The 20,601-nt window shown below is 44.8% G+C and overlaps 1 protein-coding gene and 1 long non-coding RNA gene across 6 annotated transcripts in view; one reads left to right on the top strand and one right to left on the bottom strand.

The window, feature by feature from the left end:
* Positions 1–20,601, bottom strand: part of LOC143152091 (uncharacterized) — a 246,441-nt gene that overhangs the window by 221,464 nt on the left and 4,376 nt on the right. The gene's annotated exons all lie outside the window — the stretch shown is intronic.
* Positions 1–20,601, top strand: part of Dpr12 (defective proboscis extension response 12) — a 95,701-nt gene that overhangs the window by 67,380 nt on the left and 7,720 nt on the right. For all 5 annotated transcript variants that reach the window (XM_076321771.1, XM_076321772.1, XM_076321773.1 and 2 more), the window contains one exon: positions 18,369–18,466. In XM_076321771.1, coding sequence (XP_076177886.1) covers positions 18,391–18,466 — 76 coding nt within the window. In that variant the 5' untranslated portion in view covers positions 18,369–18,390. The remainder of the gene's footprint in view (positions 1–18,368; positions 18,467–20,601) is intronic.

A 20,601-nucleotide genomic window follows, 5' to 3' on the forward strand; every position in this document is an offset into this window, starting at 1 on the left:
TAATTTGCGATTCTACTCATTGTACCGAAGCACTTTTGTATTATTTATGAATCAACGTTTATCGTAGATACCGGGTCGGTGAACGGCTCGGAAATTTTTTTGTTTAAAAATTCCAAAAGGCTCGAGCCGAAGTGGTTCGTAATTTTTAGAATCGTTTCCGGAACACGTAAAGAGAACTTTAATTGCAAAACTAAAGGAACACTTTCAACGTTCGTTTTATAAATCATAACTTTGCAAAGTCCTAACGAATTTGGTGTCTCTGCATATATTTGTACGCTCTGTACTATTACACAATATATTCTACATCCAAAGATAAGATTAACACGTTAAAATAAGAAAAAGGTTCGTATAAAAATATATACATCCAATTATTTCCGAATTACAGCTGTTTTCGTATTATACCAGTTGCTCGACTATCTTCTCAGATATTATTCGAAGTAAGCACCTTCGACTCGAATGCAAGCTTCTAAACGTCCTATCTTATACCTTCTCGTTCGTTTAAAAGTATCAGTTCTGCTTGAATTCGTTGGTATCTCTCTTGAATACGCGCTCGGAATACCTCAACGTTATCTACTGATGTATTTTATATAGTAAACCAAAGACTTTAAATGCCCTGCCAAAAATAAATTTAGAAAATTTAAGTAAAACGATGGAGACGATCAGTTAATTGGCTCTTTCGCGACAATACTTACACAATAGACGATCGTACATTTGATAACGATCGTTACTTATAAACGACTGAGTTCAATCTATCACAAAGAATAACCAAAACCCAAAAACCGGTTGTAATTAAAAACCAAGAACACATACTTACACGAACTACTTTTCTCTCATTTTAGCGTACTAAATTTACCTTTCGAATCGCGCCCGCATATTTTGCAACATCCTGTATATCGATCGTTTCACTCGTCGAGAAATCTATCACCGTTTACCGAGCGAGTGAACAAAAACGAAACGCGAATCGTTTCGAAGAACATACCACTGATCATCACTGGATTTAACGTAACGCCCGGTTCGAGAAGTTCGGATGGCTCGAGATTCGATCAGACGAAAATCTTGGCTTGTTGGAAGTGGATACTCGGTCGTTCGAGATATTCGAGCTTTTCCCGTGGGCTCGAACGGTTCTAATTACCATCGCAAAGCGAATGTTAGAATCGCGGACGAAAAAAAAAAAATAGAAAGGTAAAAAAAAAAAATAAAAGAAAGCCGAGGACGACGTTTTCCATGGTCTGAACTTGAAAGTTGATACAATAGGGGTGCCAGAGGCATTGCAGCCCCGGCCTCCCTTTCTCCTCCTCGTTCGCTTGTCCTCGGCGAAAGAAGCTCTGCTCGAAGCTTTGCTTAACCCCGTCGGAAGTAATCAACACCGGTGCAAAGAAGTGAAATGGAAAGTGTAGCCCGTGAAAGTGTATTTACGATGAGCCAACTTGCCACGCTCGTCCCACCTTTTCTTTCGTCGTTGCTCCGCCTATGTGGATCCCGAGCGTAATGTACCGTACACACGTAGCTGCGGAACGAACACGGAACGAACCTCCGCGGAACGGGCACACCCCGAACGACCGTATTCCGTGAAGTGGACGCCACGAAATTACGCGGTTACGCATTCGTTCGAGCGAGCGACGTTGTAAATTCATCGAAAGTATTCATTTAACCCGGACGTTCCATATTCAACCGGAGATACTCGGTGTGCTTCTCGTTTCGTGCTTCCACGCTACCCGGTTACGTCGTTCCGTGCTCGCTGGCTACCCCGAGATTCAAGTAATTGTTCTCCAAGGGGGGGCCGAAAGGACAATATTAAACTTGAAATTTGCGACGATCGAGCGATGATCGCGTTTCACGAAACGCGTGTACATTGTACGATGCGTACGGTGACAGACACGCGTAACGTTCGTATCTCCGATGTTTGTTGAACTCCAGCAGTGACCCAACAGCGAACTGCTGGAGATTGGAATTCAGAGTTCTCTGTATACCTGTCCTCTACGATTCCAGTACGACGAGAGGGCTAATTAATCCGGGGTCGAACCCTCTTGGTCGCGATACTAAGAAGAACAGTGGATGGTTCAATAGTTCGTGATCTCGGATCGATGAAGTCACAGATGTGACGCTCGATGTACTGTCTTTTGCTCTTGTTCGTGATGGAATTGTCTGCGAAACGGTCCAACAGTGAACTTTCATTCGGTCCCTTTCATACTTGATCGTTAGATTCTTCTCTAAAGAAGAAGGGAAATATTTTTACCCTTGAAAATTGAAAACGATCACTTGCAAAGCTCGTTTGATTTTGACTCGCGACTTTCATCGAAATCGACTTCCATTGAAGAATAGTTCTCGATATAGATAACAGTGTTCAAACTTACGGGAAACGAGTCGAGTCTCGATCCGATCTGTTCCCGAGAGCAGGGACCGTATTTGAAAGTGATTCTTGAAAGGTTCGAGGGAAGCGTACGGATTCACCGTGTTTGAAACGAGTGGCCAACGGGATCTCAAGATATACCGTACAACTGCCACATCCTCGTTCGTCCCTTCCACGCGAACGTCATCGATTCTCGGTGTCGGCGGGACCACCATGCGCCATGGTGCGATCCTTTAATCCGACCTTAAAACCCTCGGCCGTATTCAGCCCTCATATCTCACACCGTGTCAGGAGTTCCGTGATCCGTTCGAGGAACGAGTGTCACGGATGTGACATTAATAAAACCTAATTCCGGATAGGAACTGTACCGATCCCCCCGCGTTTATGCGTTCGCGCTCGAGAGCACGTAGCGAGCTACGAGTGTTGTTTTTGGTAGGGGAATACCTCGTACGGTAGCTGCCTCGTTTGCAACAACGAAAGCACCCGAAGCCCACGATCGATTGATCTTCGCTTACGCGGCAATTCTCGGCGGGACTTCTCTCGTAGCTCTTCGAACGAACGTACGTGATCTTTATCAACGGCGACGCGGGCAACAACATCGACCTTAGAGCTATCTCAATGATAAATGGTGACAGAACGATACGTGCCTTCGATACAAGATCGTCCGGCACGGTCAGTCGGCTGTCGGCCCAAGTCCGGACGAGTAAAGGTAGAACAAGCCAGGAGACAAAATGGGAAGATTGTAGCCAGTTATTGCAAAGGATCTCTATCGAGCTGCGCCGTACCGAACGACAATTCACCTACACGGTCCACCGTCCGTCCTTTTCCACCGTTCGATTTTATTCCACGGTCCTCCTGTCCCGTGGAACCGAAACGAGACCAGCCCTGACCGGTATCGGTCCTTTCGAGACGCTACCTCGTACTAATTCGACGTTCATTTCTCGTCCTGATACCGCACCGGCCACGAGACTCTCTAATACCTTCGGCAACGCTGATAAGAAACGGGTTAATTGCAGCTAGCGACGATCACCATCGGAAAATGTACTTTTTACCGCAGGTATTTCCACGGGCTTTCAGGTCGTAACGTAATACGCTTGCTGAATAATTAAGGGGAAGTCGAGTAACCCTTGTAATTAGCGGAAAAGAAGAACCATTTCCCTCGGTTTCTAGATGGCTGATCAAAATTATCCACCTTCGCAATTCACCGCGATGCTTCTATATTCGTTTACGAAGACGCTATCGATTGCGTATCGTGACACATTCGTCGCGTTCATAAATATTCACTCGACGTGTACTTGACGATATTTGCTCGATCGTTTCTCTTTCTTGCGTGTTCCATTCGATGCAAAAGAATTTTCTTCCACTTTTTACCGATCGTTAGCGACGAGTTTCTTCGATTTTAGATTTGTAAAAATGATTCGATTCGCGATCAAAGTATTTCAATTTTTGCATCGATTCACGCGACGTATCGTCTTGTGAGTACACGAGAGAAATGGTTCGAAGGCACGATTGATATTAACAAAGTGACGATTGAATTTCTACCAGTTCCGAAATAATAAACGTTGGTTCGTCCACGCGGCAATTATCGTCCCACGGAACGAAGAGAAGGGAACGAAAAATGGAGGGCAGAAAAATATTCCTTTTCCTAGTTAAGAATAATCCGTTTTCATCAAAGAGGTGGAGGACGAGCGGGGCGGTGATGGTCCGTGGGACGACCACAGGCATGCTTGCCCTGTTAAAGTATTATCATTCCGCAAGCTTCCATGCAGGCTTCATAATGAAGTATTCACCTCCTCGTAATCCCCGTTCTACTTCCTGCAGTGCTATTCTCTTCGACCTGCCTAGGCCAGATACCGTCGTGACAATACACGGGGAATTTCCACGGTGGAGACAAAAAAAATAAAAAAAAAAAGAGAAGACAAAAAAATAAAACCGCATCCCTTATGTACGACCAGTTAATCCCGTTTAGCATAGAAAACAGTAGACTCGTTTCCTGTCCATAATGTATATTACTTGCATTCGCCGTGAAATGACGGAACAACCAACACCTTCTTCCCGCTACTCGTGAGCCGAAATTATTTATTCGGACTCGCGAACAAGCTCGCGATATTACTAAATAGTGCAAAGGGTGCCGGTGTTCGTGGCCGGTTTATGTTAATCAGTTTTCCAGCTATGCTAACTGGACCGTGCATCGTGACCCGGTTTCATCGCGCAGGATGTTTGACAGGACGGGAAACACTCGGGACACGAAACGCCGCGGCGCAAATTAGACGTACGAGGAATCAGGAAGGTCTCGGGGCATACGGTCGTTTTATTATGGACACCGTAAATTTAATTTCTTGGACAGCCGAGCACCGCGTTTGTCCGGTTTCACGAGGGTTTCTTAATCCTCGAATCCTTAATTAATCCGCGAGATAATTCATTTAAAACGGGAAAGTAAAATTGCACACGATGCAAAACAACGTGTACACACAATGGACACTGAACCGGGACGACTCGAAATACATTTATCAGGGTTTCGGATAATGGACGGTTTAGATTCCACGGATAAACGTCGAGTCGAGACGGAAGAATTTAATTAAAACGGTCGGGTACGTCACAGTCATTTATATGAATTTTCGAACACCCAAACGAATAATCCGGTTCATCGTCGTCACTGATTCGTACCGATGCAGAATTCGGACGAGGTTACGGATGCGTTCTAGCTGAATTTTAAGTACAATGCGATTAATCGCTCGCGATTTTCGAACGTTCGAATTGATCGTCGAGTACTTTCGTCGTAACGAAGTTGTTCTACATTTCGAAAATAAATTGCCGTACTTACCAGCCGATCCTAACGACTCAACACCGTTTCTACAATTCCATCCCGGTATCGCGCGTACGTACGAGTCGGCCGTTAATCGTTCAAATATCTCGTCGAGCCAAGTGGCACGAAATCGTCCCTGCTAATAAAATAGACAAATTGTACGAAAAAGGGTATCAAGTATTTTCACGTTACTGGATCGACTGTACGCTCGCTCATTAAACGAAGACAAACCTTTGCTCAACGTTCGAGCTTAAGATCGTTCTTGAACGAGCGACGCCGTGCCGCGAGACTTTCAGCACACTATAAAGATACACTCGAGGTCGAGAAATGAGAAACGAAAGCCACTTCTGCTATCACTTTACCAAAGATCTACCTTAATCGTCTCTTCAACAGTTCCAACACTCGCTCTATTATCACTAGCCAACTCATTCGTTATCTTCTTGGACTGCTCGCGTGCCAAGTGTCGCGAGTGCTCGATATAGCGATCGTACCTAACCGCCCGGAGAGTCGTCCCTGTGAAAAATCGGACACATCAGTTCCGAGACACCGTGAGTACTCTAACCCCGAGTACACCACGAGGATCGTAACCATCGTCCGAACAGGTCTTGGTCACCGAGGACCTACGCGTCACGGAACGATAACGTTGTTTCTTTCTAACGATCGTCTCGAGACGATCAAATACTGTGCAACTTGTTCAACTTGCGTTCGTAACGAAGGTACAGGAATTTTAATGCGCGTGGCATTTATTTAAATTGCGATACGATGACCTCGAGAACTCTTGCGATTCGTTGGAGTTCGAGCTCTAATTGAGATTGTAACCTAGATCCTCCTCCGAAACGATTAATTGAGAATTAAAATCCACATTATCCGTTAGCGAAAGTTTCGAGTGTAAAGAGCACAATGGTGGTAACTATACGTACACGAAGTTTCTATGGTCAGGGAATGGTTCAAGGTCGGATCAGGAGTCTGATCCCTAGACGAGAGGTCTTGTTATTCTGAATCAAACTCCCCGATAGAGATATCTACTAGAGGGATAGATACTTCTGTACGCGATCCTCGGATCAATGAGGTTAAGGACACTTCATCTAGACACTCGTGAGAGCTACGGATGGACTTTCTTTAAAGGGATCTGTTACACGGTGATTGTTACAATTTCTGTAAATTATTTCCACAAATTGCTCATCGATGTTCATTTCAACCCTCTGAGCTCATTTACCACACTAAATACTCCAGCAGGTACGATTATTGGAAACGAAATATATTCTGCTGGCGCGAACTCTGTCGACTGAACCTACAAGTTTCGACTTAGTTATTAAATTTAAATCAAGACTAATATATTAAATAATATTAAATAATACAAATTAAACAATACAAGAAAGTTACTTTCGTACATAAAATAAATATGCGTGCATAGTCCACATAGACAGTACTCTCTGCACGCGTATATGCGACCATGACCATTTAACACAGTTAAAGAGTACAGCGTTAGGAAATTTTCAAACCGTAACATCGGTGAAGAATTGTCACGAGGTTGCGCACAAGATTAAACAATACAAGAAAGTTACTTTCGTACATAAAATAAATATGCGTGCACAGTCCACGTAGATAGAATTCTCTACACGCGTATATGCGACCATGACCATTTAACACAGTTAAAGGGTACAACGTTAGGAAATTTTCGAACCGTAACGTCGGCGAGGAATTGTCGCGAGGTTTCGCGCAAAGGGGTTCGAAAAATTTGACACGCAAACGGGATATTCGAGTCGGGAGTCGAATTCCATCAATGGAAACCGTTCCGAAGCGCGCGTCGTCGTCGAAAAAGTGCGCAGCACGTACAATCGTTCGCGGTGTTACCGTAAAATTTCAATTTTCTCGTATCGCCGTAACCAGGAAATAGAGTAGACGTTGGGCGCGACCGGTTAGCCATGGCAGCTCCAGCATGCACATTCGACATACGGTGCAAGGGGTTTTAGAGGCACGGTTAGGATCGATACCGAGGAGCTCGTTCAATCTTTCGACCTCCTCCCGGCACAGAGTACGAATTTATGTGGAAGCCAACCCCCGGTGAAAAAGAGCGCGCGCGAATCGATAACGCGGCCGAGAATAATCCCTTAACGTCCACGATCATCTCGAAAATCGCAACGTTTCGTGGTAAACGTTCGACGGGCACAGACCGGGCCGATTGAAACGCTTCTTGAATGTTTAACACGGTAGAATTGGAACGGTAATTGGAACAACGACGCAAACGACGATTCGAGATTTTTAACGTTTTAACGTCTCGAAGGACGAACCTCCGGGGAGGAGAAATCTCGATCATTTCCGATCAAGAATCAGGCATAAATTGATTCCAAGGTGTAATTTCTTTCTCCTTGCGTTACGCGAATAGGTTTATCATAGAGAAAAGATATAGGTTTATCGTGAAAAGTATTGCAAAGAATAGGTTTATTATAGAGAAAAGGAAAAGCAGTATATTTAGAAAATGAATAATATTCGTTCATTTGCAATTGTTACACACTGCTTTATCCAAATGTTTGACCATTCTAAACGTACGGGAATACTGTTGAAATACTTGGACCGTCGGTCGTAAATTACTTTCCATCGACCTAGAGGCTCAAGTGACACAGATGTGCCGCCGAACCTACCCGATCGACAGAAGTTTTAATTGTCGTAAAACTTGGGTCTCGAGTGATCCACGTTCGTCCAGCTAGGAGTTAATCCAACAAGCGGTACCACCTAATGGTCGTGTTTCCGTGTCTTCGATTTCATAACCGACGAAAAAGTGTACGTGTTCCGAGAGTCTCGTGACTTTATCCGCGCTACGTACGTACACGTCCACGATCCGTTCTTCTACCCGACTGTTTCTAAAATAAATACCCGAAATGGTCCCGAGCGCTTCGTCGATTCCCGATGGTATAGCCGAGCCGCTGTACGCGCATCCGGACTCTAATTATAAACCGACTGCGTATGGTCGAAATAAAAATTTGTATACCCTCGTATATCGTTCGTGAAACGACCGGGCCGGAATCCATCGTTCAAAAGCGTGAGTTCGGAAGGGAAACGATAAAAACGTGTCTATGTTTAACCCGCGGTCACGACAACGACGTTTTCTTCGAATTGTTGCCGCGACGGTTGCCACCGCTTGTTCTTTCGTTTCGGAGCAGTCTCGCGGCCCATTATTAACCGAAAACTTACGGAGGCAATGCGAGAAACTGTACAGCGACAAAAAGGATGCGGTAATGAATCAATTCCCAGGGATTTTACCAACGTGGTTCCTTCTCGAGAACGGAACAAAGGGAGTGAAAATGTGGACGCGGAAAAACGAAACGTTTTCGAGGCTTTCGTGCGCGTCAAACGTAACAATTTAAAAAACGATACCACAGAGCAGAAAACCCGTGGCGTCTCTAACACTGTTGACCGGAAAGAAAAGGTACTTTTTGTTCCCACGCGAGGGAAAAATGTTACACGGTTTTTCAATTAATAAAAACGAGAACGAAGTGCTCCGGTGTTGTCGATGGTATCGAGAACGAGGTTTAAGTTCGAATAATAGAATGAAAATTAATGAAACGAAGAAAATCGAGCGAGAATACTTAAGAGGAAGTTGTTCGGTCGTACTGCCTTGAATTATATTTATTTATTGTTAAAGGGCGCCAAAGTACTATACGTAAACTACGAGAACGAAGACACGTTTGGTCGAGCTAACGAAGCCTCTGCTACGACAAAGTTAAATTTGCATACAACTTGTTACAATCGATTTATTTGACTGCAACACGCCAAGTGCTCTCTATTAGTGCAATGTCTGAAGGAATATTCCGAATTGAACCAAAAACCCACGTCGTGACAAAGGTAGATTTCAAAGTTGCAGATTCCATCGATAGAGTCTCTATGGTCGTGTTTAATTTTGTAGATTGTCGGTTTGCAAAGAAGGTCGGATCTTGTTAATCTACACGACACGTTCGTAGAAATACTCCTGAGATATTCCTAAATAATCTCGTAAATCGACGATTTAATCAAGATCTTGTCCGATATTGCGAAACAATGTTCTGCACCTTTGTTTAGCTCCTCGAGGTATAGTTATTAAACTGATAAAATGCTAAAAAATGAGCGAAACTAAAAACTAGATTAATTAAACATTTAATTACGAGCTGAGACATTAACCGTCCGTGCGCCTTGCGTTATTTTAATTTTTCACGGTAGGTTGAAAAGTATCTGAATATTAAAAAAGTGGGTCATTTTTTAACCCACTATGCCCCAAAGGGTTAACCTTAAAACGTTCTTTCGTTCACGTATACGCTCACAATTTTTAGATAAAATACAGAAGCATTCAATTGCATCTACCCTCTTACGACACTCTGAAAATACAGTTTCGATGGAACACGGTAGAAAAATTCCTACAATTCTCCTACAACACGATATTCTTACATCGTCTCATAATTTAAACTCGAACAACCCTCGAATATTTCCCTCCAATTAATTCTTAACGCAGAAGCGATCGACCGTGTCACAAGGAAGATTAAATTCAATCGCAGCAACTTTTATTTCAATCGGTCGATGTATTTCTGGGTCGAAAAGGACCCGTGAACCGGTATCGGGTGAAAAAATCCTCCTACAACACGATATTCTTACATCGTCTCATGATTTAAACTCGAACAACCCTCGAATATTTCCCTCCAATTAATTCTTAACGGAGAAGCGATCGACCGTGTCACAAGGAAGATTAAATTCAATCGCAGCAACTTTTATTTCAACCGGTCGATGTATTCCTGGGTCGAAAAGGACCCAGGGCACCGAGCTAGGGTGAAAAAATCGTTATGCGCGCATTCGCGGCCTATACGACGCTATAAATGGAGGGTCGTGTCGCGAACAATGTGTTAACAACCCCTCCGAAACTCGTAAAAATGGAAACTATTTGTCGTCGGTTGGCTCGGTGTTTATAGCCGCGCGATTATTGGCGATCGCGTAGAGGTGAACGGCGGTGCATAGGGACCGATATCAAAAAACGATAACGAATCTGCACCCGGCGAGACGCGATTCGTCGGCGAACGAACGGGGCAGGGGTTTGAATACGAGATCGATTCAGCGAAATCGGGAACACGACTCGAAGCATCGATTAGGAAACGAATCGTTTCGCGCAAAGCCGGTTACAGAATCACGTCGCTCGTTTTATCCTAACAGCAGCGCGGAGGATGGTGGTCAAGATATCGTGTAACCGCTTTCGTGTAACAGAACGTTTCCAAAACGGAAGTATCGCCCAAGATCGCACGATAGGATGTTTCGTGTGGTGCGCGCTCAGTCATCCCCTCGATTCCATCGAGGTTTCGGTGAAAGGAACAAATTATCCCGTTACCAGCCGCCGTGTATTCCTTAATAATTACTATCCTGTACGCGAGCGAGATAACCGTTTCGCGTAGGTTTCGAACGAGATATCGAGACCGCGTTCAAACATAACGCGACGTAATTGTAACGATCCGCCGAGAAACGAATCGAAGATAGCTCCTCGTAAAGAAACGGGAGAAACGACTCCGAAAATTCAGTCGAGTAACGATAAATACTCGCCGACCGTGAATCAATTTCGTTGCACGATCGAGAATTTTGCTAAGTGAATCCGTGAAAATATGAATAATAGTACGAGGAATCCATTCGTAGAGTATTTACATAGTTTATTATTATTTGTTTTCTAATCCTAAATTAATCCTTACAATTATCTTGTAGAATTTTGCTAAGTGAATTCGTGAAAATATGAATAACAGTACGAGGAATCTATTCGTAGGGTATTTACGTAGCTTCTTAACGTAAATTTGTTTTCTAACCCTAAATTGATCCTTACAATTATCTCGTAGATGCTACGCACAGTGGAGTAACACGTTTACTCGTTCTAGATCGTGCCGATGTCAATAATTCCATTACTGTAATAGATCTCGCAGATGTTTCCTCCCGAGTGTTCTAACGGTGTTGTTACAATGCAAAGTATTCATTAGTGGGTTCGGTTCGTTCGATATCCTCAATTCGTATCTCTCGGTTGAGTATTTCCGTTTCGTAGATGATTTGTAGATCTTTGCGTATCACCTTGTTTCCAACGTACCGCGTTGCGTTTAAAATATTATACTATTGCCCGAAGCATGATCGATCCCGTGGCTTCCATCTTGCCCCCGTACCGCAGAGATTCGATTCCACGTGTCCAAACGAGATCGATCGTAGCCTTGGGGATCAACTACTTACTTTCATCGTTAAATTCCCAATCGCTTGTTCGTTGACCGTAACGTTTCCTTTCCGATTCGCTCCATTTTTTTTTTTTTTTTACGTTTGCTTCGCTTCCGGATAAATTTTCGGCTCCGAATCGAGTCGAAGATATTTGACCACGTTCCTTCGCGGAAGCACGCTACACCGCTACTCGATCTTTGGTATTCCACCATCGCCGGGAGAGCGAATATTACGCGGTTGCATTTGTCATGCTCGACCTCGATTCTTCTATCAGAAATATTCCACGAGTAATATTAGTAAAACGGTTCTTTGTACACCGCCGGTTAATGGAATACATTTGTATCGTGTACCGAACGCGGGGAACACTCTCGTAATTTCCCATGAAATTTGTTAAATATCTAATCTTCGAGCATAGAAGTCACGTGCAAGCGCCGGAGCGGCGCGCGGCCGCGAAATCAATTTCGACGAAAACAAAGGCTCGCGCGGTGAAATTTTATCACGCATTATCGAGCAATTTTTTCCTCTCGCGAAGAATCCGATAACCGTTCGGTATTTCTCGTGGTGAAATTTGTCAACGATGTGACAGCGGCCCGCTCCGTTCCCCTCGCGCGGAACACAAAATGTTCCGTCTCGTCGCGGTAGATAATTAACGTGGCGACGACATTCCGCGGCAAGTTATTGTTTCGGAATAATGTCGTTTCGCGAGCGCCCGCCACCGAAACTGTTAGTTTCGCCTCAATTAAAAATAATGAGACGCGCGACTAACGGACTAGCCCCGTTCGTTCGTCGGGACGCTTCCCGTTTAGACGCTCGAAGGAAACGCGAGCCGCTTTTGCACACGATACAACAACGGTTACCACGAATTCGAACCGCGATCTCGTAAAATTTATTCACGAAACGGGCATCGACGTAGCGGACTTTCGACCCGGCTGTATCGAGACGCGCGATTTTGATACCCGAGCTCTCCAGAGATCACGTGTGACGAGTCACGTCCTCGATGAAATAGAGAGATATTATCCTACGGTGGATAATCGTGACACGGGCCGACACGAGACTCCGTTAATGACGATCATCCCCTTACCACGATCATTACGATCTTAATTCGCGTAATGTACGTCCGCGGACAACCTGGACACGCGAAACGTAGCACCTGCGTTACGTTCGCAAGTGATTGTAAAAGTTTTCGTTCGATCGGAACAATATATATCATTTTTACAAATCTTGAAAACTTGTTCACGATTTAGATTGACGATTTCTTAAAAATAAAATAGAATCGTTATACGATAGTCGATTTTAAAATAATCCTGGAGGGTAGGCTCTCGAGATTCTCGACTCGTTTAAAAATAGCGATCTGTTCGAGGAACAACCGCAAAGTGTACTATTTCTAAGAAAGTTTGTCGTAATCTTGACAGTCTGCTTTCGATTTGTAAAATTTAGGAAACACCGAACGGGAATTAATGACACTTGATTCCTGTAAAAATAAAATACGATCGTTACCAGCCGACCAACAATGGCAAAGTTTTAAAATAGTCCTGGAAGATAGGTTCTCGAGATCTTTGACTCGTTTGTAACAGAAATCCGTACGAGGGCAAAATGTAATATTTTTTATGTAAAGTTTTTCCTAAAATTGACAGCCTAAGTATATTCGTTTCTTAATATATAGAGAATGCTCAATGGGTATTAATAACGACTCTTGGTTCTTATAAAATTAAAATAAGATTTTCGAACCGATAACGATTATTTTTTAAAGGTATATGTTTCGTTCTAGAGGATAGCTCCTCGAGATTCTTAACTCAAAAAAATAGTAATTCGTACCAGAGGCGTTTTTTGACAAATTGCGTAAATTTCTTTTTAAGCTTCACTTACTAATAAACGTTCTAAACGTCCTTTGTACAATACGTACTAAAAATTTAACGTCTACACGGAACGCGTCTCTTTCCACAACTCTCATTTCATAAAAGTGTTGAGTTGCAACGGTAGAATGCACACGCCCAATGCAACACGTGCATCGTGCAAAAGATCTACGTTAGAAGGAATTGCGACCAGTACCAGGTCAGACGTTTTGATCAGCCTCCGTAAGGTCTGTCAATACTGTCCACAATCTACTTACTCGTGCAACCGTATTACCGTTTCAGTGCGTTCGACGAATGATTAAATATGAAAATAAAACTCGTGGATCGATCCAGAGAACGGTGTACGAAAATACGAGAATTCCAATCGTACAACTACCGGTGAACCAGCAATCTAACACGGACCGAGCAAGTTCTAAAGTGTCCAAAGCTTGTTGTACAATAACCATTTCGCAGCTGAACCACCGTGTAGCAGAAAGTACGTGCTTCAAACGGAAGCAAGTGTTAATTGCTCTCAAGATAACTGAGGGTGCCAAGAATGAAATTTTTGTATACACAGCTTCTCCGAGCAGCGAACAAAGTGGACCATCGCCTTTGGGCGGGTGTCCGTACGTGCTTGACGCGAAACCCTGTTGCCCGAACGAAGAAACGCGCGGGAACGAAACGTTTTGATTCCTCGATTCTACGGTTTTTTTTTTTTCTTTTTTTGTTCTTTTTTCGTTTCCTCTCTCTCTCTAACGGAGAGTGATCCGACAATCTGTTTTCGATCACGGGCGCGTTCACGGTCCGTTTCCATCCGATACGCATCCACGAGTACGACCGCGCACGGAACAAGTATATTATGTACACCGGTAATGCCTCTTAACATGCGAAGTCACGCTCGATTCAACCGCTGTTCCACCGATATCTCCTCTTTATCCCGATTCGAACCCTTTTCGCGTAAGCGAGTCGCACACCGCCGAGGATCTCGAGAGGGTGGAACATTCGGACGGATGGTTTTCTCACCGCTAAAGTCTAACCGAAAAGTAGTCGGGCGGCTACGAATTTCACGCTCTCTGTTCTAGATTCGACGGTACGCGTAACGACGGTGAACCACCGTGATCCTCTCGAATATTCGTGGTAACACGTGCCACGGTAACGAAAAATCCACTTAAAAAGGTTACGAAAGAGCCACCGTTTAACTCGCGGTACAATTGGATAAATCTTATTACCGTGTAAGCGCGTTAAAAGATACGAGTGCCTCGCTGACATCCACGGTTCGAATGAAACGTTGCAATCTGTCGATGTTCCCGCGGAGCTTCGTAAACCCGAATAAATGCAACCTTTAAATCGAGCGAACCAGAGAATCGAGAATAAACAAATCTTACATTCGACGGACAAATTTTCGCGCCCTGTTCGCTCTCTCGTACGAATCCGGAGTATATTTCTCTTCTTTCTTTTTTTAAGTTCGAGATGCACCGAAATTACTCCCCGTGTTGTTTCCATCTATCGTGGAATTGATCGGCGTGGTTCGCCGATGGAAACAAGATCAAATCGATGAACCAACCTTGTCGAGGGAATTAACGGTAGAACGTTGACTTTGTCCGAAATACGATACCAATCTCTTTATTTAAATTTGACGCAGGCATCTGGACCGTGGCACGGTGATCGAGAACTGTATCGCTGTTTCTACGATCGTTAGAAGTCTACGTTTACATTGCATCGAGTTCCTAGCTGTTCTTGAACAGGGTGATTCAATTTTTGCTCGTGATCAACGAACGAATCGGAATTCTCTCTCCGAAAAAATTGACACAATCGAACGAAAGAATATCGACCGATGGATCGATATTCCCAGCAGGTGATCCTCAAAAATAATCCCCCGTAAACGCAAGTTCAGTCCCAATCGTTTGACCCCTTCGACGCAAGCTCCTCTGTACGAAAGATCCTGTGCGTATCGAGCACGCAAACGTATCGAATACTCCTAAACGTTTACCACGCACGATCTACCGATCATCGGTTAAGATTCGGTCGTTATCCGCAATTTTCCATTCGTTCGAAAGGCAAAGTCGCGAAGTATACGTCGTCAAGTCCGTTGCAACGTAGACAGCTTGCGCTTTAATTCTGCACCACGTTCTGGGCTGCCAGCGGCGAGCCAATCTTAGCCGATTCCATGCATACGTAAGAAGCATCGGGAGACGCCACATGCAAGCAGCCGGCTAACTCTTTACAACTGCTCCCAGCAGACCCCATTTATCGATCCCGGTGCCGAACGAAAGGTTTCCATTAACCGCGCGAGGGACGCGCGTGTGTACGTGCCGTACAACTGTTTCATCGGCGTGCATTTACCGCATTTACCACGTACACCGGTCCCGTGCACCCATCCCCCCTTCACGTAGAGAGCAGCCAATTACCATCTAGAACGGTCCCTGTGAAGGTGGACCGGCTACTTACCACCGGCGATTGTGTACCCCGAGCTGCATCGCCGCGCATTATATCGCCAACGAATCAATAATACCTACGCATACGCGTTACGTGCCTTCCGTAATCTATTTCTATCGCGGTCGCCGATCCGATCGGCCGCATCTGCACGGAAATTTATGCAAAGCAGCCCTCGAACGGGACCCTCGTCCCGAAGAGGGAGGCCTCCCGAAGCTTTCGAACAACGAAACAACGCGATCCCCTCCCGAAGGTCGTCGGAGAAGAATAAATCACGTACAACGATTGGCAACAGAAAATCTTACCCCACTCTCGCGCGTATTATTTTCCTCGGGAGACGCGGAGGGGCTTAAAAGTGCACCGTAAGGAACTCCGTGAAATACGACGGTACCGCCGTTAGGCAGTGTTCTCGCGGAAAATTATGTACAGTTGCGCGTTGGAATAAACGACACACGGAGAACGGCTAGAAACGAGTGGGAAACAAGCGTTCGGTAGAAACGAGTTTAACGGAACGCTTTAATAAAAACGTTAATTTTCTTCACGTCGCGCTTCGTGTATTTTAGAACAATATCGTATCCACGTGTACACACGCGTGTATATAGTTTTCGGCCCAAGTCGCAATTCTCGAATACGCTTAATTGCGTGGAATCGCGTTTCTTTTGTGCACCGTGAACGCTTTCAAGCAAGGAGCCGCGTTACGGTTGCCCATTTTCGACCGTTCTTTTTTCTTTTTGTGCGGATAATGGACCTCGCGCGTGCGCTGATCGTACAGTTGTTTTTTTTTTTTTCGTAAATAATCGATTTTAAAGATTCGGAGGACAGTATCACCTGTTAGCAGCGAATAAATGTTACTTTCTCGCCATCCGTCCGCAAGGAATTATCTGCAATAATTGTAATTAACGTTCAAGATACCGTTACGACGATTAATTTCATTCTTTCGTATTTTTTCTCGCTTTTATTTGGATTCTCGCCGGCCCGCGCCACGCCGCTTATAAATAACTTTCGGAAGAAAATTATACGGTTTTTTATGCAATTATGAAATACGAATACCTTCCCGGCAGCATTAAATCGCGGGGTTTCGCGCTCGCGTAGGAATTATTAGATAACGAGGCTAAATAAAGCAGCGTGATACTGGATAAATGCAAATTCGGTTTATCTGTAACGGCTTATTGCGTTCTTTATTTCACTCGGGTTTCGGGTTTTCTCTAATAACAATTTCACCGCCGTTGAACGGTAAATCGCGCGTATTGCCGAGTTAACCGTACAACTCGAATTTCCTCCTCGCTAATATTTCGAAATTATTTCAACGAATTCGAGTCCATTCTGGAGTTTGTATTTTGCTAATACGTTTTCGGTCGAAAATACCGAAAGATCCTCCCGCAAAATTACCAACACCGTAAACGGTGTTTCCCTTTAAACGCGATTCAACATTTTCCATGGCGAAAATTCTCTTCGAAACTGGCGCCGGACTTTCTTCTCTTTTTGCACGAATAAACTTCACCGTTAAAACAACGTTGAACGTATCGTGTTAGAATAACAATAGCATTGCGAAAAATTCGAACAATAGAATTTTATAGTGCAATTCCGGGGTGGATGCGACCCACGGAAAAAAACTACGCGAGACCGACTAAACGCTAATGCGAACAATTCTTTCGCGATAAAGGCGCCTACGTTCGGTCGATTTATCACAACTATTTGCATTCGGCCCGTTTTATTAACCGTAAAATGGTTCTTGCTCTGTCCCGGTGAGCTGGGACTTTAACGGGCCAATTAACGCGACAGGTAGCGATCGACCGCAAGAAATAAGTGCGCGTTTCAATTTCCGCCGTGTCAACGGTTTAATCGACACGTGCATTGACAAATAATAACGCGTTACCGAGCACCGTGGACTCGTACGTACGTTTCTACCGTCCTAGTATTAATCTCGCCGTTAACTTTGGATGGAACGCGAAAGAAAAAAAAAAAGAAAACGAAGAAACGCGCCGCGTTCTCTCGAGCGACGATCGAAACCGCGAGAAACTGAAAACCAACGACAAACGAACAACAACGAACCGCGTCAAGCGACGAAAGCGAACGAAACGATACACCCGTAACTTTGTTGAAAAAGGAAAAAAAATAGCAAAACGTTACGAAATATCTGGATCGTTCTCGTATCCGAGGACGGAGTAACGATAATGCTCGTTCTGAATAAAAAAAAAAAAAAAAAAAAAACAATCTCGATGGGGGAAATTTTTGATGGATTTGCATCGCGTTACGTATGCTCTTGCGTAACATCGTTCCGATTCGTGAATTCGACGCAACGTACGAACAGATGTACGAACAGATGTACGGAACGAGTAAACGAAATCGTACGATTTGAAAGATTGCAACGATCGTGTAACGAACATTCGATGTTTTCTTTGAAATTCGTCCCGCTCGAATTGTCCCCGGGACGAAATTAATACGAGCTTCTCCACGGTTCGCGAATCACTTCCTCGACCTTTGCCGCGGCGCGCCGAACAAGGGGGAGGAGGTAGAGAAAATTTGTCGTAAATCAGAGACAAGTTCCTTTGCATTTCAAATAGAGCACACGGGAACGAGTGGAAACGGTGCAAAAAGAACGGTACCTTCAACGGGTGTTTCCCCTCGAAACGGTTTAGAATAAGTCTCCCTTATTCGCGGTGAAATCAGAAACAAGAGACAACGGAGGACGAGTAGATGCATAGAAATTCGTGCTTTATAACCGAAACACCGGCGTTCCTTTTTCCAGGAGGACTTGAAACCTCGCAAGGATGCGGGACCGGTTATCGTGGTACATGGTCTTTCTGATCCTGCCGACAATTCTCCTGGCCAGGTCGCTCGATAAAGGTAAATCATTTTCTCGGAGCATTCAACCCGTTCCCTTTTTGCCTCCCGTTTATAATACAAGTTTTTTCCAAACCGGAGAGACATTCCTTCTCACCCGCGCGATTCCAGATCTCCGTGGTTCTGTACGAAAAACCGGTTAAACGCTTCGAGCCCGACGCAACGATCCCCGTAATTTAGTTAATAATTCACGCGTAGGATGCGATAATGAATTCCACAACGAGAAACGCGGGCGCCTCGCCTCCTCTGGTGAACGTTCACGGCCCGATAAGCGTCGGTATTCGAAAGATCCAATTCGCGTAAGATACCAAACTCTAAGATTTAGGTCGCTTTAACGCCCGTTGGATGAGCCTCGAATGTTACGCAACTATCGTGGTAATTCGGTCAATAGGAAATGTAACGCCGAACGCTCGGAAAACATAAGCGGTACGAGCCACGGGAACGTATTCGAAATACGTCGAAGCTACGAATATTAACTGTCGTCGCGACAGTTCGATCGATGATTTCTACGCGACGATAAATTCTAACGAGTTAACGGGCGCGCGCAACCGTCGGCCTCCACTTGCACGGTGCAACGTTCGTATTACGAAGCTCGCGTTCCTGGGAAAAGCCGGGTCCGTTCGTGCCGGCTTTCCCGCCGTTAAGCGGACATTGGATAAAGCCTTTACGCGCCGTGCGATAAATAAATGCCATTGTGCGATAAAAGGCACGAGAACCTCCCGCGACAAAAAAAAAAAAAAAAAACGTGGAAAAGGAAGACCCGAAAGCTCGCGGGAAGTCCACCGCCAGTGTGCACTTATATACACCCCTCTCTCGCTCTCGAGCGGTTGTGAATTGGAAATGCTTAAAGAGAAAAGAAAAGAATACGATCCTGCCCAACTAACTGGTCGAAGCAAAGTAGGAGCACCTCCAGCCCCCCTACCTACCTCCCTCCCACCCTCCCTTCTTCTCTTCTTCTCGTCTTCTTCTTCTTCTTCCCTCCGCGCCCTCCGCTTCTTGTCTCGTTGTATAAGGTTTCGCATTGTCTCGTGGAAACAAAAGGCAAGTAGCTTATGCCCTGCATTCAAAAGCTCACAAAGTTCAGTCTCAAGTGCTTGTCTTTCGCCCAGACCCTTCTCCCTCCACTTCTCCATTTCTCAATTTTCTCTCTTTCCGTTTACGGATTTCTATATTCACCGTTCTCTACCCTGCCCTACCCCCCTTTGGTGCTGCTGCTTTCTACCCCCAACAGACCCTCCCCTTCACCGCACCCGAGTCTACTCTCCGCCATGCTCTACCAGTTTTCCTTATTCTCCGGTATTCCCTTTACCAAAGCACTCCTGTTACTTCTAATTACCTTCTCTGTCTACTCCGGCTTATCCCTTTTCCCTGATTCCCGCTTGTGAGCGAGTCAAACTACTTTTTCTACTTCTTCTTCTTCTTCCTCTACTTCTTCTTCATCTTCTTCGCGTCTCTTTCGTTCAACCCTCCGCGCTCCTTTGACGCTCCCGTACGTAATTAATTAATATCAAGCTCGCGGGGGAAGGGTGGAGCGTGGTCTTTCTTTTTCTCTTTTCCCTTTACGACCCGGAAACAGCATTTCGAATCAGCTGCGCAGAGATTTGCGACTTTGATCGCCGCCTAGGTGTGTCGCGAAGAAGCGTTTAGTTTTCTCTGATCCCCGACCAAAGAGGTTCTCTTCGCGGTAAACTGTGTACGAGCATCGTAAAGGTGGCCTTTTGAAACGAATTTTTTAGTCGAGAGTAACACACGATACCCACCCTTGCAACCGTACCACAATTAGCTCCGCTACGAAATACCGTGAATTCTCGTACGATCGCCAGATTTTATTCGTTCTACGATTATCGTCGTCGCCACCGACCGAAGATCGACGCGAGTCGGCGAGGAAACCATCGCTGGAGGCCACGGATTTGACAAAAAGATCAATTCTTCGTTCTCTTCTTTCGAAAACATTTTCAACGTATCGATAATACTTTTCCGATGAAAACAAGACCAAACGCGATGAATCTTCGATAATTTTTAGTCACTTTAACATCGACGATCTTTATCTTGCACGGTCAATTCGCGCGACTCGACGAAATTCAAAAATACGTACAGACACTCGAATATCCTTACTGACCATTTACGTAACGTAACTG

The sequence above is a fragment of the Ptiloglossa arizonensis genome, chromosome 10 (assembly GCF_051014685.1).
Source record: "Ptiloglossa arizonensis isolate GNS036 chromosome 10, iyPtiAriz1_principal, whole genome shotgun sequence".
Classification (NCBI taxonomy): Eukaryota; Metazoa; Arthropoda; class Insecta; order Hymenoptera; family Colletidae; genus Ptiloglossa; species Ptiloglossa arizonensis.